This window comes from Zootermopsis nevadensis, unplaced genomic scaffold (genome assembly GCF_977971745.1).
Source record: "Zootermopsis nevadensis isolate Lab colony 2312 unplaced genomic scaffold, Znev_1.0 Znev_ptg000012l, whole genome shotgun sequence".
NCBI lineage: Eukaryota > Metazoa > Arthropoda > Insecta > Blattodea > Termopsidae > Zootermopsis > Zootermopsis nevadensis.
In genome coordinates this window covers 9,639,665-9,662,247 of record NW_028259144.1, presented here as the reverse complement: position 1 = coordinate 9,662,247, position 22,583 = coordinate 9,639,665, and the positions used below count along the sequence as shown (strand labels likewise).

Below are 22,583 nucleotides of genomic sequence, written 5' to 3'. Positions count from 1 at the left end.
TTGACATGGTTAACGAGGCGATGCGAGCATACGAGTATGCCCCTGTAAATGAACCAAAATTAACCAGTCCATCGGAGGTCGCCCAGGCCATCAAAGGACTCAAGCTTGGCAAGGCTCCGGGCCCCAACGGTATACCGAACAGGGTCCTGAAACATCTTCCACGACGCGCGGTAACCTTTCTCACGAAAGTGTTCAACGCGGTCCTTCGCAGGCAACACTTCCCCTCGGCATGGAAACACGCTCGAGTGGTGTCCATACTGAAGCCGGGGAAGGACCCCACGCTACCTTCTTCCTATAGACCCATCAGTCTTCTTGACACGGTCGGCAAACTCTGCGAGAAAATCCTACTAACGAGGGTCCTACACGAGGTCAGTGAACGCGGGCTGCTGCGCGACGAGCAGTTTGGGTTTCGACCCAGACACAGCACATCGTTACAGCTGGCTCGCCTCGTCGAAAGGGTCAACAGAAACCTTGATGAGAAGCGGCTAACCGGCGCGGTTTTCCTGGACGTGGCCAAAGCCTTCGACACAGTCTGGGTCCAAGGCCTCCTATACAAACTGACCGTCCTCAACTTCCCGTCGTACTTGGTAAAAACCATCTCTTCCTACCTCGCTGACCGGACATTCCAGACATCCTTCCAGTCGGCCATGTCCACACGTCGTACCATGCGGGCTGGAGTTGTGCAGGGCGGAATTCTCTCCCCTGTGCTCTTCAGTCTGTATGTCAACGACATACCCACACCGTCCCGCCACGTCGAGTTAGCACAATACGCGGACGACACGGCTCTAGTAGTCACGTCCCGTAACCCAACGCTTCTCGTCAGGTATCTGGAGACCTACCTCAGTAGACTTGAGCTCTGGCTCAGGGCCTGGAGGATTGCTATCAACGTCTCGAAGAGCACCGCGGTTCTCTTCATTTCCGCGAGAAGACACATCCAACAGCCCCGAGCAGTGCAGTTCCTCGGACAGCCGATCCAATGGGTCAAAACAGCGCAGTATCTGGGGGTCACCCTTGACGCCGGGCTTACTTGGTCGGCGCACGTCAACCAAGTGGGAAAGAAGGCAGCGCAACGATTAGGTGTGCTAGGCCCGCTTATCAATAGGAGAAGTGGCCTGTCAATCAGGAACGGTGTACTACTCTATAAGCAGCTCATCCGTCCCATAATGGATTACGCATGCCCGATCTGGAGGTCAGCTGCCCACAGCCACGTCCAGAAGCTGCAAGTTCTGCAATCCAAGTGTCTTCGAATTGTTACTAACGCGCCCTGGTACGTTAGTAACAGGCAAATACATGAGGATCTGGGGGTCCCTTTCTTTGCCGACCACATCAGAGCACTAACTGAGAGGTTTGACTCGAGGTTAGCTGGTGTGGGGAACCCCTTAGTTCGGCAACTCGGAAGACACTCGTGCCGAATGAGGGCTGCCAGAGTTCACCCAAGGGCAACCGAGGGCGACTGATGTTCAGCAGGCCAGCCGAAGCCATCCCCAAAAGACGGCCAAGTCAGCACAACGAGTGGTTAGACTACTCGGCTACCCTGACTGAGGTTTTCCGTGCTTTCCTCAGTTGTAAGGCGAATGCCAGGGTATAACTTAATAGGGGCACGGCCCGCCACCCTTTCCCCCGATCATGGAGGCCATCAGCTGAAGTGATCTTCCCCCCATGCCGCAGAGGCCTTCAGCCGAAACGGCCCCTCCCTCTCTGGGTTCATACCCTAGAGACCCAACCAACCAAATTCCTTCGACAACTTGCCTGACAGGATAACCTCCCATCAGCAGCAACAAATCCCAGTTTGAATGGTCGAGGCTCCCGCCACGACGAAACCCCGTTAGCGTTAGCAAAATTTCCGTTCTATATTACGACCGTTTACCATTTCCAGCAATGCGTCTTGTGCGCAGGAATGGTTTCACCTAGGTAGGGACGATGCTTGCGCTTGCGCAGGCCTCTGCCCTCAGTTAGCTTCTTTGGTTGGTTCCATATTTAGAAATTGTTGGTAGTTGAAAAAAATACAAGGTGAATTACTCTAATTTCGTCACATTCCATCCTAAATGTAAGAAATAAATACTGAATATTAAACGTTTTCTCTATGAGAAATTCCAATACTTTTTCTTACATGAATTGTTGCAGTCATATATGATGTTATTCGGAATTTCTGCTCATGTAGGCATGGAACTTTTTTCAGGGAATATTACATGGAGGAGTATAAGCTGAACACCAGCGAGGAAGGTTTCGGTGATGGTTTCGAGAATGAAGTTCGTAGTTTTGCAATTTATTTCTTTTGCGATTAACAGTCACTTTACCGAATCGAACTACAAAACAATTCAGGATGTTTCTTCGTCTGAATTCCAGAAGAGAGTGTGTCCCCTCTGTATCCGCGTCGCCAGGCTTCCCTCTTGTTTTTTTTAACAAAAACAAATGATCTATTTGGCCAGCAATGATGCGATGTTCTCATTGGTCAGCTCAGCCCTACCTCACCGTAGTTTCGGAGTTAACGGAACCACCCTTGCCGGAAATCGAATTCAGGGCGCTTTTCCCCGAGTTCTGACCTTCCTGTGTTCTCTCATTTGTCTTAAGGAATAATTACGCCATGTTTTATTTTCACGAGCCACAAGCGAACGAGTAAAAAATGTCAGCCTTCAATTTCGAGTTTACACGTGACCAGTAGACTCTGTGGTATTTATACTAAGGGGAAAAACGACAGTTTCTTACAAATTCATCTTCTGGGTCTCAGACAATATTCGGGTTTGTGACCTTAGTCAGTCAAATCATTTCCCAGGAAAAAACAGAATTTGCCTTAGCGTCATTCTTCCCTAGCGCTTGCTATCCGAGCAACAGGAAATACCTTTGCCGGGGTTCGAACGAAGGAAACATATTCTTTGGCCCAGCGCCCGGGCCCCTCAAGAATTATTTCTATATATATTATTGTGATAAAAAATAACATAAGCTATCCGTACAAAACACACACATTAAACATTGCCTGAGTACACCAAGTCTTACGGCATCAAATATGTGGGGGCAGATTTATTTTAATTTACGTAAACTTCGTATATTAAAGGCCTGTATACATCTTATATGTAACAAAGTTACATTTCCACAGCAACCAAACAACAAACTTTACTGATGCATTGTTGGAGACTGTTTACTGGCATAATCTAAGAAGCAGCTAAAAGACAAGGACGTGAACCAGCACAGACGAACACATAACACTTCTGATATATTATATTAAGAAAGGTTAGTGGTAATTTAGTTTAAATCATATAAATAACTGATAAAAGATAATCGTGAACAAGGTAACATCAAGGCATTTGAAATCGAAACTCGTGTAAATACTAGTTACGGAAAAAGAAACATCTTTCATATTGGACGGGCATCACGTGTACTTGTGTGCAATGATGCGTCTCCATATTTTTAAAAACATTACCCATTAATTACAGCCTATTTATTTAACACGATATTTAATTAGCTATCTGTCCATAATATTTTAAGTCAGTAATTATATTTCATTGTGATGTATACTTCTCAATTATTTGAACATTAACTTCTCTTTCCATTGTCGCAGTCTATTGTTGCATTGTTGGACTGTTTACTGGTGTTACCAACAGGACGACTTGAATTAAAAAGAACGTAAAAGAGGACTTCTGTACAAACAATTTAGAAGAAATATTTGTGTGAAAACGTAAGTGGTAATTTATATTAAATGCGATTTATCAATGGAAAAAATTGTCCCGAATATTGGATGTGCGTTTATGTGTATGATGAATGATGTATCTGAATATCATTACATTATTAGTTTTGCAGTAAGGTTCCAACTAAAGTCTTTTGAATGATAACGCTTAAGGTAGAAGGCCGAAACCATGAAGTAAACGAACAACAGCTGGTCATCTGGCTTCCTGTCGCAGAGCGGAAACTTTTTTCAGACACTAATATTTGCTCATCAGGTCTAGAATATATCCATCTTACTTCCATGTTATTAACGCTTTCATAAAAGTAGTTAAATCTCGTCTACACCCTCATAACCAACAAAACATTCATATTAATAATATCAAGTCTACGTTTCCCCGACGGGAGCAGAGGATTTTTCCTCTAGCCTCTGCATCCAGACCGGCTCTGGGGCCCACCCAGCCTCCTCTACAATGGGTACCGGGGTCATTTCCCGGGGGTAAAGCCGGCCGGGGCGTGATGCTGACCACTCACCCCCATCTAGTGCCGAGGTCAATAATGAGTAGGAGCTATACTGCCTCTCACCACAAGCGCCTACATGGCGTGTAGTGGGACAAACTTTATTTTTAACTTTACTTTTCAAGTCTACGTTTAGTCCCCCAAAGTCTTCATACTGTCAGAAGTTTTGATTAAAATTATTTACGCATTTTTCATTTACGCAATTAGGCCCACGCGGCGGGTAATTAATTGTACGCAGACATTTTAATTACAGAGAAGCAGTAATTGTCCATCATGGGTCATAAAATAGTCAACTACACAGTCAACGAATTCTGGAGCGGATGGGACTTCGCCTCGCTGCTAGCTGCAGGAGCCGTAGTGGTTCTTGGGCTCGGCTTCATATTTATAATTTTCATCCTCTGCATAGAACTGAGAAGAAATCAATGGCTCAAAACATTTCAACACTGGATCAGAAACACACGGTGGTAAGCAGCCGTTTTAAATTTTATGCTACGCAACGGAGAGAATAATAATTTTTTAATTATTGTAATAAAAATCTGTCTGATTTTACAATGTCATTATATTGGCTACGACAAATAAGGGGCACCCAACACAGAATTAATTAACTGCACACCGAGTATATGCACCAATGAAATAAATGTTAACCGTACTATCTCCTTCATTACGTAAGTTGTCAGTTCCGGACAAAAAAGAAGCCTTAATATCACAGATTCAGACGTACACACTGCGTCTATTATGAGGCAGCACGAACCTCTGAAACGTCGGCTATATGGCACTCATTTTAAGCTTCGAATGGGAATGCTTTTAATTTCGCTTCAAAATACTTCGGTATATTACTTTCCGCTCAATATTTGCAAACTATTCTTGGCGAAATTCATTCGCGGGCACAAACCAGCCTTCGGGAGCGCCAGGAGTTGCGCTTCACCGCTGTACAATATTCTCCTTTCTCAATCACGTCTCGGTCTGTATCAGAACCTGCCTTTAATTCTTACAGGACTCGAGAACTGAAATCCCACAAGAGCTGCCCGAAAGCGGATAAAAGAACCAAGGCAATTTCCAATACAAGAAGCATCGTCGAGTCCACGGCTTTTCGAGCACCACCAAAAAGATCCACATCCAGCACGACAACCACTACCAGTATACAACCCGACTCATCCATATCAAGTGTAAGCAGCAACACATGCAAACTGCGTGGAAGAAACCGAACAGCCAGGAGAAATTACCTGTGCGAAAACTGCTCGGGCAAGTAAGGGCACGCGACAGGAGAGGGCAACCCCACGAGACACTGAAGAGCAATTTCGGCACAGATACCGACTGCCTAAGCGGAGCAACAGTGTGATGGTGACTTCTGGTACATCCTACATCCATGGACGTCCTGGAGGCTGGCGACATCCCTTCCTGTGATGACGGAACTTTCGTCGCTTTCCAACACGGAAGTTGCCCTCCGAGAATACTGGCCAGATGTTTTCGCGAAGAATCAGTTTTGGGATAAAATCGTACTGAGGATCGACCTAATGCAGAATCATCTGACAGATAAGGAAGCCAAAATGTACAGCCCTGATGCAGCCGCTGGGATTTCTCAAACTGTGAAGTTTGCCGTCAGCTGCACGTGTGACCGGGTCAGTCTTCGGCCGACAACGTACCAACAAATCGTAGCTGTAGTCCCAGCAGTTCACGAGAGACCTCGTTTGTATCGTCATCTGTGGTGGATGCGCTGGCCGAGAGGGGGTGAAGCCCAGTCTAACCCAGCTCAACTGACGAGTGCATTAGCCCACACCTGGCGTGAGCTGGATGAGGTATCTCGTGCACTGATAGGACCACACCTACGCTGGGCTGATGAATTGTCGGCAGAGGTCAGGGACCTTCTTCATCGCAAATGTTCGAAAACTTGTCACAAGTTGCAGCCGACGACAAATTCAGGCGGCACCATTGGACTTCGGGCTCTACACCCGGATCCTCTGCCCAATAGCAACAATACGATGTCCACTCTGGATATGTGGTGGACCCGCTCGTGGAACAGGTTGTAACCCAGACCAATCCACGAGCACATCCACCAAGCCGGAAGCAGATTCTATCAACAATCGGGACCTCTACAACCGCGCAGACCGACATCTGTCCAGTCATCTCGCAGGGCAACTGTCAATGAAATGCCTACTCGCGCAACCTTGATGGCGTTGCACAGAAATAGTGGCAACTAGTGAAGGCAATCAGCTGACTTGGTTGTGATGATCTCTGAAAGCAGTCTCTGTCTTTGGGGACCTCTGACGTCGCTTGTACCGAGTCAGTTGGTAGGCAAAATCTGTATTGTATTATGTGACAATAAATAAAATATATAAAGTTCTACCTGAGTTTAATTTGAAATGGACCGACGGCAAATAAAAATAAATATGCTTTCGTATGTAAAAGTAAAGAAAAGACGTCTCGCTACACGTCATGAAGACTTTTGGGGGGAAAGGCGCTATAGCTTTTAAATACACACTTCCTTAACTGAAACTGGACAAACATAACCTAGCCTAACGCAACACGTCTTAACCAAAACGGACCTGACTTACATAACCCAACCCATAGCGCGTCTTAACCTTATCAAACTTAATCTGTCCCAACATAAATTATTTTATGGCCCTATCACACGTGGCTCACGCGAGCTGAAGCGAAGGCTGGGGATATAAATCCCAGCAAAATGCATTGGACCCTTTCAGACGAGAACCGGTGAATCTGTGTGAGCGGCTGATGAGCCACTATGCAGGTCTCCCCGCTAGTAGCGGCTACTGGTTGGGAGAGTTTTGCCTGCTTTAGCATGGAAACCTTTTACACGAGGCTCACTGAGCTGCAGATCAAGCCAGTCTAGCCAACGCATTTATACGGGAGAGTCACATTGAGGGGGGGAAAACTCCAGTAAGTTGTTGTAATAGATACTATTAAGTTGGTAACTCTAGCGGAGGGTTATGAGAGCCGAACTCTGAATTGTATACCGGCTCACGGGCTCAGTGTGAAAGCAGCCTTAGTATAATTGGGATGACTCACACGTACATCAATACACACCAAGCTGATCGTAGTAATCACGATACATATTCAAATAACTCATGAAAATGGCTGCTAATGCTAAGAATGGTAACCATTGTAAACAAAGAAATTCGGACTTCGACACATTCTACTTTGGCCAGCAGATTGCAGCACCAGTGTCCAAACCCCGGTTTTAGTCCGAAGGCTCTGATTACCATTTCCATGAGTGCGTTTCGTACGTGTCACCCAGCAAAGGACGATGTATCGCGCTTGCGAGGGCTCCACCCATAGTTAGCTTTTTGGTTGGTCGGCTGGTTGATACTTTGGGGAAACAATTGAGTCTCTAGATTTCTGAGTTCTTCTTCTCAAGCTCTACAGTCCACTTGTGAACTTTGGCTCCTAGTTTCTTGGCCTTGGAGTGTGCATTTATTAGTGAATGACCAGCCCACTGACTCTGCACAATTTTAACTCAATCCTGATTTTACTGCCAGAGCCATCTAGCAGTTAATCAGGAGACTTGGTTGAGAAATGGCCGCTGAATTTTGCTTACGAAACAATTTCTGTGAGGTCGCTTATATTAACGTAATGTAGTAATAAGAAGCAATATACCGGATCGGTAAAGAAGTGGACAGTGGAACCACGGTTCCGGAGAATCTGACGTAAATACGTCTCTGTGATGTAATGAAATGAAATGTAATGTAATAATTCTTATATAAGATAATTACTTGTGATATTCTAAAAAGTTTTTTACAGCACAAAATTTTCTTGTCTACGACGCACTTCTTCTACAAGCGATTCACAGCTCAGCTTTTTCCGCAATAACGAAAGCGGATTATTGACGGCAGTAATGTAACACAAAAATGCACGCAAGCTGACCATTGTCGGTCCCTATTTACACATTGTTAATATGGATCTTACACATTTTCGTTCCACGTTTTCCTTTCACTTTTTTGCCGAATGACCCTTCCGTATAGACGTATTTACGTCAAAAGCACACACATTAAGCGGGATCATACATGTGGGTGGAGGATTTATTTTAATTTACGTAAAATTGGTTCCTCAAAGGCCTGTATAAATCTTATCCGTAATAGTCACATTTACAAAGCAACAAAAAAACTTCAGGTACATTGTTGGACTGTTTACTGGTGTTGCCCAAGCTTTACTGATATTGTTAGAAACTGTTTACTCGCATTGTCTAGGAAACATTTAGCATACGACAGAAGAACGTGAAATAGCACACAACACATAACAGTTTTGACATATTGAGAAAGGTGAGTGGTAATATAAAATAATTCATATATATTGATAAGAGATAATCTTGAAAAAGATCAGTGGTAAATGTTTTGAAATCAAAACTAGTCTAAACAGTAGTGACGGGAAAACACGTAATGTTATATTGGATGGGCATCACGTGTATAAGTGTGCAATGATGGGTCTCTATACCTTCAGAAACATTACCCATTATTTATAGCCTACACAGGGTATACACAAAAGAATGGTGCATCTGTGACTGGCGACTCATTTTTGGACATGTTGGAAAGCTGGTTATTACCCCAACTGAATACCAATTAGGAAGATTACATTCTACAACTGGACGGAGATCCCAACCCCCCCCCCCCCCATTTTCACAGGAATGTACGAGTGCTTCTCAATCGTGTTTTTCCACAGCGATGGATCGGATGAGTTTGATTACCGTGTGGATGTGTGTCGTGTGACCCAGGGTGCACACATAGAAGGATTGTAATTAACGCATGAGAAACTTGGACAGTTGCCGCCGCTGACGGTGTATGTTGTGCCCGTGTAAGGAGAAAAATAATTTTTTTATTAACTTTTGAAACCGCACCATTCTTTTGTGTATACCCTGTATGTTTAATACAAAATTTAATTCGCTCTGTGTCCATAATACTTTAAGGTTGTAATTATATGCTACCCAAGATCTACGCTATTGTCATTATACAGAAGTAGGAATTCTTCATCATGGGCCATACAATTCCTTGTTTTAATCTTCCAGATGACAGTCACCGACTCAGAATTATGGAGCAGCGGATTGCTGGTCTACGCCTTGCTGCTAGCTGCAGGAGCTGGAGTCGTGTTTCTAATTGTCATTCTCTGCAAAATACTAATAAGATATCCATGGGCCAAAACATTTCAATCCTGGATCAAAAAGACACGGTGGTAAGCAGCCGTTTTAAATTTTATGCCAAGCAATGGAGAAAAATAATAATTTTTTACACAGTATAATAAAAAATCTGTCTAAATTTACAATATCATTATATTAGCTACGACAAATTAGCGGCGCACAGACACAGAATTAATGAACTGTACACCGAGTAAACGCACCAATGAAATAAATATTAACCGTTAAATGTATTATCTCCTTCAGTAGGTAAGTTGCGTTCTCCTTTCTCAATGTCGTGTCGGTCTGTACAGAACTTGCCTTTATTCTTACAGGAAAGACAAACCGAGGGTTCAGGAAACCACACCGAAGGTTCAGGAAACCACACCGAAGGTTCAGAAAACCAAACCGAAGGTTCAGAAAACCAGACCTAAGAATGCGAAAAAAAGAAGCAAGATAATTTCCAATAGAAGCAGCATCAACGGGTCCACGGCTTTTCGAGCACCACCAAAAAGAAGCAAATCCAGAACGAGAACCACTATCAGTATACAACCCGACTCATCCATATCAAGTGTAAGCAGCAACACATACAATCTGCGTGAAAGAAACCGAATACACAAGAAGTGCAAGTGCGTTATGTGCTATGGCTACTAGGGCACGCGACAGGAGAGGACAGTCTCATGACAGACACTGAACAGCAATTTCGGCACAGATACCGACTTCCTAAGCGGAGCAACAGTGTGATGGTGACTTCTGGTACATCCTACATCCATGGACGTCCTGGAGGCTGGCGACATCCCTTCCTGTGATAACGGAACTTTCGTCGCTTTCCAACACGGAAGTTGCCCTCCGAGAATACTGGCCAGATGTTTTCGCGAAGAATCAGTTTTGGGATAAAATCGTACTGAGGATCGACCTAATGCAGAATCATCTGACAGATAAGGAAGCCAAAATGTACAGCCCTGATGCAGCCGCTGGGGTTTCTCAAACTGTGAAGTTTGCCGTCAGCTGCACGTGTGACCGGGTCAGTCTTCGGCCGACAACGTACCAACAAATCGTAGCTGTAGTCCCAGCAGTTCACGAGAGACCTCGTTTGTATCGTCATCTGTGGTGGATGCGCTGGCCGAGAGGGGGTGAAGCCCAGTCTAACCCAGCTCAACTGACGAGTGCATTAGCCCACACCTGGCGTGAGCTGGATGAGGTATCTCGTGCACTGATAGGACCACACCTACGCTGGGCTGATGAATTGTCGGCAGAGGTCAGGGACCTTCTTCATCGCAAATGTTCGAAAACTTGTCACAAGTTGCAGCCGACGACAAATTCAGGCGGCACCATTGGACTTCGGGCTCTACACCCGGATCCCCTGCCCAATAGCAGCAATACGATGTGGTGGCCCCGCTCGTGGAAAAGGCCAAAACCCAGACCAATCCACGAGCACATCCAACGTGCCGGAAGCAGATTCAATCAACAATCGGGACCTCTACAACCGCACAGACCGACATCTGTCCAGTCATCTCGCAGGGCAACTGTCAGTGGAATGCCTACTCGCGCAACCTTGATGGCGTTGCACAGAAATAGTGGCAACTAGTGAAGGCAATCAGCTGACTTGGTTGTGATGATCTCTGAAAGCAGTCTCTGTCTTTGGGGACCTCTGACGTCGCTTGTACCCAGTCAGTTGGTAGGCAAAATCTGTATTGTATTATGTGACAATAAATAAAACATATAAAGTTCTACCTGAGTTTAATTTAAACGTAGGGATTATAAAGGATCGAAGGCAAATAACAAAAAATCAGCCTGGAGACTTTCAATGCAGACTCCCCCAACACAAAATCAATTCGGATATCACTGTGTAGTCTGCAGACGAAACTTGTGGAATGTCACTCAATCCCCACCTTACTTTTTGTGGAATGAAAGCAAAACTTTTACAGGCTGTGACTTATTCAGATATGAAACGCAGATTAATATCTATTAACTGCCTATTGGTACACAGAATTCAAGTGAGAATAGTTGGCATGAAAGCATTTAATTTGAGTTATGTGGTTAAGAGAAAAATTCCAGGGACTTCATATACAACCATGTTTGTTAAACAGTACATTATATCCATGTAAATGGACACTTGTAGTTTCCCATGTCAGTTATTACTGTTGCACATGCAGGAACAGGAGTGTACAGAGATTCTAACACATAAATATATCTGAAGATTTCTGTCTTCTGGGTTGTTGCGCTGTGTAGTCTGGTCGATGTTTACCAACGTTTCAGAGGTCATACTGCCTCCATCATCAGGGCGATGAATATGAAGATTTCTGTCTTCTGGGTTGTTGCGCTGTGTAGTCTGGTCGATGTTAACCAACGTTTCATAGGTCATACTGCCTCCGTCATCAGGGCGACACAGCGGTGAGTATGATCTCTGAAACGTTGGTTAACATCGACCAGACTACACAGCGCAACAACCCAGAAGACAGAAATCTTCATACTCACCGCTGTGAAAACCTCAAATCTTACATAAATATATTTAACTTGATCAAACTAAAAAAAAATCTTGTCTGTATTTTGTACTGTTCGGTTTAGCTTAGACTGGGACCAGGTAGTGATATACTGTAGGAAAGGATGGCTATGAGGAGGATGAGAATTCAATTTGCAAGATGCCCGATCTAAATGTCAACAGCAAGATGTATGAGAGAAAACGTTTTCCTACCTACAGCCCCTCCTATTCCAGGGGAAGTGAAAAAATTCCCAAACACAATATGCACTCCATTAATTAGTGACTTCTATTCAATATTACAACTATGAACAGAGACTGTCATTATCACCTGGAGGCTACTCATCTGAAATATTCTATTGCGCACAATTTCTGAGAGAAGGTGTCCATCATGAATTTTGAACACAACTCAGAGTCTGTTAACGCGTATTATATGCACCCTATTCTGAGAAATAAAACTGCTAAGCATTTGAATAGTCACAATTTTCAAATATTCAAAATTAACTTCTCCTAACCTCAACTAACTTATCATGTCCAAACATAACCTCACTTAAAGAAACTTCCTAACAATGCCCTTCCTAAACAAACCTAACTTTCCTAACTGAAATAATACAAACTTCACCTAACCTAACTTAAAGTAAATTAAAATACCTTGTCCTAACCTAACCTAACCTAAACTATTCTCATGGTGCTAGCTGCTAGGGGCCATTCTAGATGTGGTGATGTAGTTTCTGAAGTCATACACCAGCTACTGAACTCCAGATGTTCAGCCTGACGGTTCTGAGATTTATAAATTTTGACAACTCCTTTTGTTTGGTTACACGAATGAAACCTTTAAAAGCAACAAAAAATTCAATGCATGAAAAACTTCATTTAACAATTATGTAGATGCTAGCATTAAAATGTTCATGGTTTCAGATTATCATGAGTGGTCTAGTGGTCAGAACACTAGCCTTGTAAGCCTGGGGTCCCGGGTTCAATTCCCGGTGGTGCTCAAATTTATAACTTGTGTTGGGCAAGGCCATGGTCTAGGCATCACGGAGTTTTCCTCCGGGGGCTTCCCCGGTTTCTCCGTGGCATCCCAACAATTACTCCACTCACACACAGAAGAAGGCAATGGCAAACCACTTCTGATCATCTCTGCCAAGAATGTATATATGTATGAGCAGGTCCCTGACAACCTGAAGAGGTTGGAAGGATCCTGTTCATAATATATGGACCTGTCGTCAGACAGAACACTACAAAAAAAAATATGAAGTGCAACAATGACTACTTTGGAAACCAACAGACATAAATTAAGATGAAGTTCCTTCTTAATCAATAAAAACCAAAACATTTATATGTTTATTCCAATTATTGAATGACCTTCCAAACAGTAATCAAATATTTTCATTTTATAACAAAGAGATACAGAAATGGAGGACTGTAAAAAATACACAGAAGCACAAGACAAATTCTTCAGATCCTGAATTTGAGCAGCTTCATGTTATCTTCATCTTCCATATACAACTGGTAATTTGGGTATGTAAATTACTTCGGTGCTTGTAAAACTGTCAATGCTTTTCAAGGGCGAGAGTGAGGATTTCGTTCATATTTGTCAGAAGTGTACGAGGATCATCTACAAGTCCAGCTGACAGCAGTGCATTAGCAAACAACTGTAACACAACACATGAAAAATTTTATAACATATTCAGAGGAGGAACTCCAAGACGGGAAGACGAGTTGAAGCCAACTTCAATTATCTTTCACTTTTTCACATTTTAAAATATTCCTCCTTAAATCTCTAAGACCCTATCAGCAAGCTGTGGGTCTGTCCATCCCAATATAACACATCAACATTATAGAAACTAAACGATTACTTTTCATGAAAGTTGTATTGAAGGGCGCATATGTAAAGGATAGCAGGAAGAATAACGGTTCTGATGGTCTGTACATAGGATTTTAGGTTTTCATGGTGGCGAGTATGAAGATGTTTTGGGTTCTAGCATCATGTAGTCTGACAGAAGTTTACCAACATCTCAAGAGGAGCTTTCTGCCTTGATCATGGATTACACAGTGCTACAACCCATATGACATCCATCTTCAACTACAGACAGGTATCCTGAAGGTCATAAAAGGAATTTGAATGGATTCAGCTGAGTGATATGAAGATTACAGACTCCTATATCAGCACACTTGTTGAAATAACCAAGAAATTAAATAACTCTCTGCAGACAATTTAATTATTTATGCTACATAGCTCAATCAGTAAAGTGACTAGCTGCGAACTGGACGACTGGGGTTCGATCCCCGACGGGGGCAGAGGATTTTTCCTCTAGCCTCTGCTTCCAGACCGGCTCTGGGGCCCACCCAGCCTCCTATCCAATGGGTACCGGGGTCCTCTCCTGGGGGTAAAGCGCATCCTGGGCATTTTGCTGACCACTCACCCCCATCTAGTGCCGAGGTTAGAAATGACAAATGACTACATGTGTAGTGGGATGGCTTTACTTTACTTGCTACTAGCTCATCCAGTATCACTGCGGTTAATCTACTCACAGCATCTAACAATTTTAAACCAACAACACTGCATGTCTTTATATCTTCTTCTTATGAGCCTTGGGGTCATGAAGAACCCTACTTCATTCATCTCTTCCTTGTGGTTTCATCCACCAGGCCTTAATTTTTAAGGTTTTAATATCATTTAGTACAAAGGAGGCTACCTTAAATTAGGTCGTCCACTTTTGCGATTGCCTTCAGGCTGGTTGAAGGTTAATTTCTTGGAAGGTAGATTTTCTTCCACTCTGGCTACATGTCCTAGCCATCTTACTATTGACAACTTGATTATTTTAACTATCAGGTTCCTTATATATATATTGTGTATTTCTTTGTTATTTCTTACCTTCCAGACACCATTTTCACATTTATTTCTTTCTATGGCCTCCTCCCATGCGAGAGGTTTCTTTGTCTTCAAAGTGTGCATTTATGAGTAGTGAGTGACAAGCCCACTGACTCTGCACAATTTCTTCAATCATAATTGTGACTGCCAGAGCCATCTAGCAGTGAATCAGGAGAGGCTTGGGTGATAATTGGCCGTTGAACTTTCCTTACAAAACATCTTGTTCATGCTTGTAAGGTTCTTTTATATGCTGTATATCTACAACATGGGACCACTGGCTTTACTTCCCCTTCAAAGGAAGTTGTGCTACAGATTTTTATCACCCTTAAAAATCCATCGATCTCAGCCGGGTTAGAACCCGCAAACCTTGGGTCCAGTGGCAAGCATGCTAACAACTAGTCCACTGAGGGCAACACCATTTCACATACTGGACCAGATAACTTTCTTAAAATTTTCCTTTCAAACATCCTAAGTCTTTCATCATCTATTTTAGTAAGAGTCCAGCTCCCACTTCCATTCAATACTATTTATTGGCCTCATTAATGTTTTATAAATTTTATATTCAGTGTCTTTCCTTAGCAATTCTGACTGCAATAGATGTCGAAGGCCATAAAAACTCCTATTCCCCATTAATAGTCTACAATTAATTTCCACTGTTATATTATTAGTACTATTAACAATAGCTCCCAAATGTTTAAATTTATGTTGATATATTTTTCCTGCCGGCGTAGCTCAGTCAGTATAGTGACTAGCTACGAGCTGGGCAACTGGGGTTCGATCCCAGGCGGAGGCTGAGGATCTTTCTTCAAGCCTCTGCGTCCAGACCGGCTCTGGGGCCCACCCAGCCTCCTCTACAATGGGTACCGGGGTCCTTTCCCCGGGGAGTAAAGTGCTGCCGGGGTGTGATGCTGTCCACCTCACCCCCATCTAGTGCCGAAAGGTCAAGAAAGAGAGGAGCTATACCTCAACTCCCCCAAGCGCCTTTATGGCTCGTAGCGGGATAACTTTACTTTTACTTTACTTTGCGATGGATTATTTGTTATTTCCATAAACTTTGTTTTCTCATGGTTAATCTAAAGTCCTATTTGTTTTGCAGATATTTGAAGTTGTATGAAAGCTTGTTTAACAGCTCTTTCATATCTCCAATAATCACTGTATCATCAGCATAGGCTGAGACTTGTACCGATTTATGCGGTATTTTGCCTCTAGTATCATGTCTTTATATCGGAAGGTATAATTTTGGTGTTGGCTTCCATCAGTATATTTTCGTGCTACAGGATTTCACACACAATAAACATGAAAAATTAATGTCTAGATTTATTAACCCTTACCCCGCATAAACAGAAAGATATTCTAAATAATGACATAGATTGACATACCTGTTTCGTAACCAGCTCCGCCAACTTTACATTAGTTGTGGTCAGAGTGCTAAGTTTCTTAATGATAGGGTGCCTGAAAAAAAATGCCTATAAGACAGTAATTATATTCCACATATCTGTAATTATGAACAACAAAACCATGTAATTACAACACAACAAAATTATTTACATTATCCTGACATGTCTTAATCTTTAAAGGGACCATCATCAGAGGTACATTGACAGTATTTTGGTGTAACATCCATGGTTAATACAAAAATCTTTCCTGTAATATTCTTTCCACCTACAAAATTAAAATCACCTAAAACAGTGGTATTCAAACTTTTTTGATTGTGTACCCCCAGATATAATTTCTCTTCAACTGCACTGCTATATGGAAGTGAATGTTGGACATTTAAGAAAAGAGACAAACAACAGAAATGCGATTTTTAAGATCTGCGAAGGGATGTACAAGATTTGACAAAATCAGGAATGAAGATATAAGAGGAGTTTTTTCAATTAATTACAGAATAAGAACACAAACAAGATTGGCTAGAACATGTAGAAAGGATGGTAGAGGGTCAAAAACCAAAACAGGCCCTTTGGTACAGACCCCAAAGCAGTGGCAGCCCACCCATAAGAGCTGCAGCACCCCCTAATTTCAAAAATTGAAAAATTTATATAATTTGTAACACTTTATTTCCTCTATATCATTATTTTAATATTCCCCCTTACGTTGTCATTATCCACTAATCGGCTGAACTTACAGTAAGTCCACAGGTGAGGAGTGCGAAGCAGAACAGGGCTATCATCCGGATGCAAGGATTTCAGCGCGGCTAGCAGGTCAAAGGTAGCGAGCGCGGCGGGCGGTGGAGTGAGGGGCAGTTCACTGGTACAGTGCATATCAAGGCTGCAGTCCCCGCAGCCGGCTTATAGTAAACACGCTTGCTCAGTACCATGTGTGTTAGACTGGTTTCTGTATCACAAACTACTATACCTACACCCATTCATATCTACCTGATCTGACTACGCCAATCAGAGGAATATATCGTGCCCTTCATATGTATATTTTGAACTTTCTTCAATATTTTGCCCCCAAAAAGTAGTTGCCATGACTTTTGAAATAACCCAGGTACATAAGTTTTGTAACTAGATGTTGGTGTATCTCAAATGCTACAGAGGTAGAACAAACTGTTTCAGCTTTTTATCTTCATATAACTTTACTGTCCATAAGTAGGAACACATCAGAATGGCAAACACAAAATGCTTCCTAAATGTGTTCCATTGATACTTCTGAATAACACTATTTATTTTCATTTGAAGTCATACAAAATTAACCAGGTTCATCATCCCTTATGTATGCTTGTCTTATGAGTGCCAGAACTGCACCATAAAATTTCACAAGTACCCACCGTGGATTGAGTTCCAGTTGCAACTGCAGAAGGGCATAGCGCTTCTCTTCATCCATGAGATGTGACCGAGTGCGGAAGAAGTGCCTTGCGGCTGCCATCTCTTCCACTGTGACAACGCAGGGATGGGCATCCAACTTTTTGGTCACTCGCACACTATGTACCATGCCAGCTAGTGTTTGCTTGACCCAAGGTACAAGTGCCTCCACCTCACTGCGCTTGAGGCTATCTGCTCCTGGAACACATAACCAGAGAGTAGAAGTTTAACTGCATGGTTCTCATTAAGAATTTACAACACAGGCAACTCTCGGTTTAGGAAGGAGTTCCATTCCAAGATGATGTTCGTGATGTGTATCTTGCATTCCTGAGCTTTTACAATACATATCTTATTCATTGGCAGCCACTTTAAAGCATTAAAACCATGTACTAAACATCGAGTGGTCTATACAATGTTTTATTATAATGTATGTATGTGTTATGCAAGAAAACATTCTACGCAGCATGGCATTTAGACCATTTCTTTACTGGCTAAATTAGTTTTATTAACCAAGAACAGTTCAGTATAATTATCATATAATAATTTCCTGATAATTATTGTAATAAATACATTTTTTAAAAGTTTATTTAAATATTTCAAGTATGTTCACTATACATTTGCCATTTCGTTTTATAAGGAACTCTACTGGAGACTTTAAGAAATTTTGAATGAATTGTGACGTTCGTTATAGCAAATGTTTGTAAACTGAGAGTTGCCTGTACTGTTATAACAGCAAGAACTAGTGACTCTATTGTCCTTCAGATACTTCCATCTAAACAGGTACCAACAAACACTATGAAACTCAATAATTTAACTCCGAAAAAATTTCAGCTACTCAGAAATGAAAAAGATAAAGTCTATCAAACATAACATGCAAGTACCAGTTATAATTAAACAACTCCATGAATCACAGACCTTAAGAAGCCAACAGTACGTTCAACTAATTAAGAAATTCCCCTACCTTCAAGGAACCCAAAGAAAGATTAATTACTATGTTCACAGCGGCCTGCCACTGGTCTTTGTCCTAAGCCAGATCAATCCAGTTATCATCCTTTCACCCAATTTCCCAAACATCCATTTTAATATTATCCTTACATCTATGCTTAAGACTTCTGAGTGGTCTATTCCCTTCGGGCTTTCCAACAAAATGCAACAGACGGTATACAATAAACAACCAAAGCATGGTTCAGCATCAAATGAGATGATAATTGGTAAATAATGAATTCAAAAGGGGATGGAAGGAAATGTGAATGTCATAATTTATAGAATTATACCAGCAATTGAATGAACAGTAGAAAACATCAAACGCCTACAGTCAAGATAAACCGTCGTTTGGTTGAGATCTGTAGCCAGAAATGGCCAAATATGGAGCAGGAGTGCACACTGTTTCATCCAGTGGCATTGGTAATACTTATTAAAATTGCTAAACTGTGTCAATATTCATTAATAACACACACATAAATAAGTAAATACAAAACAATGCAACTGTTTATCATGAAGTTTGTTTCATTAAAAAGACAATTTAATTAATTATACTGACTGCATAATGTGAAAAACACCTCGAGAAAACAGGTAAAAATTGTTCATAAAACATAGGGAAAGGATCAAATATGTTATAATATAATGTATGCTTTTGACATTTCAATGAGGATTAAAAACAATTTTAAATGCCTGCACTCCTTGAATCTTACTGCACTTACTACACATATATTTACCAAGGTTCGTGAGATCATCTGGTTCCTTATCCTGGCGCATCTCCTTCTCCACAGAAGTGAGGTTATGGCTATCAAACTGGTGGAGCTGCATCAACACCAGTTCATCATATGGCTCATAGCAAAACAACACCTCGACATCCTTCTGCTTCAGTGCTTCATAATATGGAGAGGATTCAGCTAAAGTTCGACTGCACAAACACAAAACTAACAGTAAAAAGGAAAGAAAAAGAACATGTAAAAGACACTAAAAAACATATGCATCCATACATAATGGCTGGAAATTCAATGATTGATAGACATATAAATGTCTAAATTAGCACCTGCTTTTGAATTACGAGGATCACTCAGTAAGTTTGGCCCCACATTTTTATCTCAGCCAAACATGATAGGAAAGAGCTTGAATTTGGTATAGCCACATCCTTTATTAAAAGCACAATTTTTCTATATAGTCTCAAACTTTTTATATCGCTTTCCACCACCTGGTAGCAAACACCCGTATTCCTTGTTGGTAGAAGTCCTCTGGTGTTTGTCGGAGCCAAATATTCACTTCGTCGATAACTTCATCATCCCTGAACTTCGTTCCAGGAATGGTATTCTTCATTGGACCAAAGAGATAGAAGTCTTATCGGGCCAAATCAGGGCTCTATGGTGGATGGGGCAACACAGTCAAACACAGTTTAGTGATGACATGTTCAAAAACTTGTGCGGTCTTGTGTTAGCGTGCGAGAGGTCGGACTCGCTTCATGCATACCCAGAGTCTTTTCAGGGCACCAACGTGTCCCTCAGAATTATTGATTTTCCTTTTTCCACAATGTCGACCAATATCACCGCTTTCTTGTCCCAGAAGACAGTTGCCATCACTTTTGCTACGTGGGTCATCATACAAGTTGGTGGCTTTTAATGATCTCACACGTTTTTCCACTGGGGTTTTCCCTTCTACATTCCCAAACCCAACCATTCTTTCTAATTTCTTCATCACAAAATCACATCATCTCTTACTTGATCAATCCAATATCTTGACCAAGGCAGTGACATTTTTACTTAACAAAGTTTTCTTCGTTAACTATTCAGTCCTCATCAGTTCCAACTGATGATGAGGACCAGGAAAAATGACTGTTCGATAAGACTTAATTAAATTTAAGTCACTAAGAAAGCTATAGATCTTACATGATATTTTTATGTCCAAGAATATTTGCTTGAGCATTCTGCTTACATCAACCCTTAAAAAGGATACTTAAGGGTATATGCTGGAGTGACACAGGCCTAAGAAATTAAAAACTGCAAATTATTTGGCTTACTAAAGGAGTAAATGTTCCCCAAGCAATTGAAGTAAACTTAATAACCTCACTCTTCTCTATTCCTCTTAATCAGTGATTGAAATGCAGACAATATTATGACATATCACAGGATAACCATTTTCACTCACTGAGATCATTTGACAATATCAACTGTAACATATTAGTAAATGAATGCTGAGACTACTTTCTCTTCACTTTCCTATCAATCATTATTTTCTTCTATTTCAATAAGTGCAAGTATTAAGTAAACTTGAAGGAAACCAATCAGAGTGAAGCTGCCAAAGAATGAGTATGATCTATAAGAAGTGAAAAAATAGTAAATATCAGACCACTTACAGCAAAATGTGTATAGGAAATCTAGCATAAAAATTTATATCTTCATGCAAAGTCACACCATCACCCTACACAACCCTTATAAACCAGGCCCAAACTACTAACTAACTAACTAGATGGCTTACCGAACCCAAAGGTTCATCACCGAATTAACCAAAGCCCTCCAACGGACCCTGTCCTGGGCCAACAAAATCCAGTCTCCTTCAACTCCTATCTCCCACAGATCCCGCCTTAGATTATCCTCCCATCTACGTCTAAGTCTCCCCAGCAGTCTTTTCCCTCACGCTTCCCGACCAATACCCGGTGCACACCTCTTGTCCCATCCATGCGCGCTACATGCTCCGCCCATCTCATTCTTCTCGACTTAATCACCTGACAATACTGGGGGAGGAGTGCAGATTTTTAAGCTCATCATTATGCAGTTTCCTCCACGCCCCATTGTCTTCCCTCTTAGGCTCAAATATCCTCCTCAACACTTTATTCTCAAACACCAGCAATCTGTGTTCCTCCCTCAGAGTGAGAGACCATGTTTCACACCCATACAAAATAACAGGCAAAATTATTGTTTTGTATACTTTAATTTTCAGGTTCTTAGAAATCAGACAGGAAGACAAAATATTTTGAACTGAGATGTAGGAAGCATTTCCGGAATTTAGTCTCCTCTTAACCTCCTCATGAATATCATTTTGATTTGTTATTGTTGTTCCCAGATATTTGATCTTTGTAACCCTTTCAAAGGATTTATTAGCGACCCTAATATAATTTTGCCCACTTGTCTGCTGACGAGACACTAACGTGTACTTAGTTTTTTCTGAATTTACTTCTAGCCCCACCTGTCTACTAACCTCTAGTAAAACTTCTGCGTTCCTCTTTATTGTATTCATATCGTCCCCCAATAAATTAACATCATCAGCATATGCCAATAGCTGATGTGTCCCATTCAATTGCAAACCCTCCTGCCTACCTTGGACCTTCCTGATGGCGTATTCTAGCGCAAAGTTAAAGAGCAAGGGAAACAAAGCATCTCCTTGTTTTAGACCATTCTTGATGAAGAATGACTCAGATAAATATTTACCCAAACTACACGTGACAAAAAAATCTCAAAGTAGAAATTCAGCATTTAAGGTGGCATTCAGATGGAACAGGTACAGTGGAGCAGACTTCAACAGAGCTCTGTATCAAAACAAGACAATAGAAAGAGAAAAACTCACTGCAGTGACCATTTTACCATCTAATGGTGTTGGGAGTGATGGGTTACAAGATGGCAGGAAGAAATAGCACAGGTAAGTGCTGGGCGACATACAGAGGATGGTGCAGGGTTAAGTGACACAGCACCATATCTAAAGGGAGAGGAGGGACCATACAAGTTTATTCCACCCTCTGATCACAAAATGCATCAATAAGAATCAAGTGCCACCAGGATGGACTCATATATGTGTATACATACATCAGAAAATTTTGGTTATTCCTCATACTAACCCTAATGACGTAGACAAAGCTGGCATCTGAAATGTTTGTTTTTGACTCAACACTGACAAAGGCTGATGACCCAAGAGGATTTATAATATTCATATACCACGAATGTTTGAAATCTTACTTAATCCTCAAAATGTGGGAATGATTCAATAGGCATATGAAGAAAAAGGGTTTTCTGAGGCTAGAAGCTGACTGTTGTCTACGCAGAAAATTGACTGAAAGGATTAAAATGTATATAATACTTTACATGGATAACTTAATCCTTATGTACAAAGTGAAACTTTCGCGGCAACTGAAGTTGATGAAAG

At 41.7% G+C, this 22,583-nt stretch overlaps 2 protein-coding genes across 5 annotated transcripts in view; one reads left to right on the top strand and one right to left on the bottom strand.

The window, feature by feature from the left end:
* The first annotated feature begins 8,373 nt into the window (after positions 1–8,373).
* Positions 8,374–11,026, top strand: LOC147873982 (uncharacterized). Of its 2 annotated transcripts, none has more exons than XM_087347877.1 (3): positions 8,374–8,450; positions 9,191–9,354; positions 9,631–11,026. In XM_087347877.1, the coding sequence occupies exon 3, from the start codon at positions 10,215–10,217 to the stop codon at positions 10,881–10,883; it is 669 nt and encodes a 222-aa protein (XP_087204003.1). In that variant the 5' UTR covers positions 8,374–8,450; positions 9,191–9,354; positions 9,631–10,214; the 3' UTR covers positions 10,884–11,026. Both variants share the same exon structure in this region, with proteins under 2 accessions (XP_087204003.1, XP_087204004.1).
* A 2,079-nt stretch (positions 11,027–13,105) lies between these two features.
* Positions 13,106–22,583, bottom strand: part of Trap1 (TNF receptor associated protein 1) — a 53,459-nt gene continuing 43,981 nt past the window's right edge. Inside the window, exons 14-17 of one of the 3 annotated variants that reach the window (XM_087347876.1) lie at positions 19,169–19,356; positions 17,420–17,651; positions 16,029–16,115; positions 13,106–13,429 (exon numbers count right to left, since the gene is read on the bottom strand). In XM_087347876.1, coding sequence (XP_087204002.1) covers positions 16,070–16,115; positions 17,420–17,651; positions 19,169–19,356 — 466 coding nt within the window. In that variant the 3' untranslated portion in view covers positions 13,106–13,429; positions 16,029–16,069. Of the gene's footprint in view, positions 13,430–16,028; positions 16,116–16,774; positions 16,937–17,419; positions 17,652–19,168; positions 19,357–22,583 lie in introns of those variants that run through there. The other 2 variants (XM_087347875.1, XR_015534936.1) reach the window with 2 other exon arrangements.

Coding starts and splice junctions, on each gene's coding strand:
- LOC147873982 (XM_087347877.1), top strand. CDS start 10,215: ATGCAGAATCATCTGACAGATAAGGAAGCCAAAATGTACAGCCCTGAT.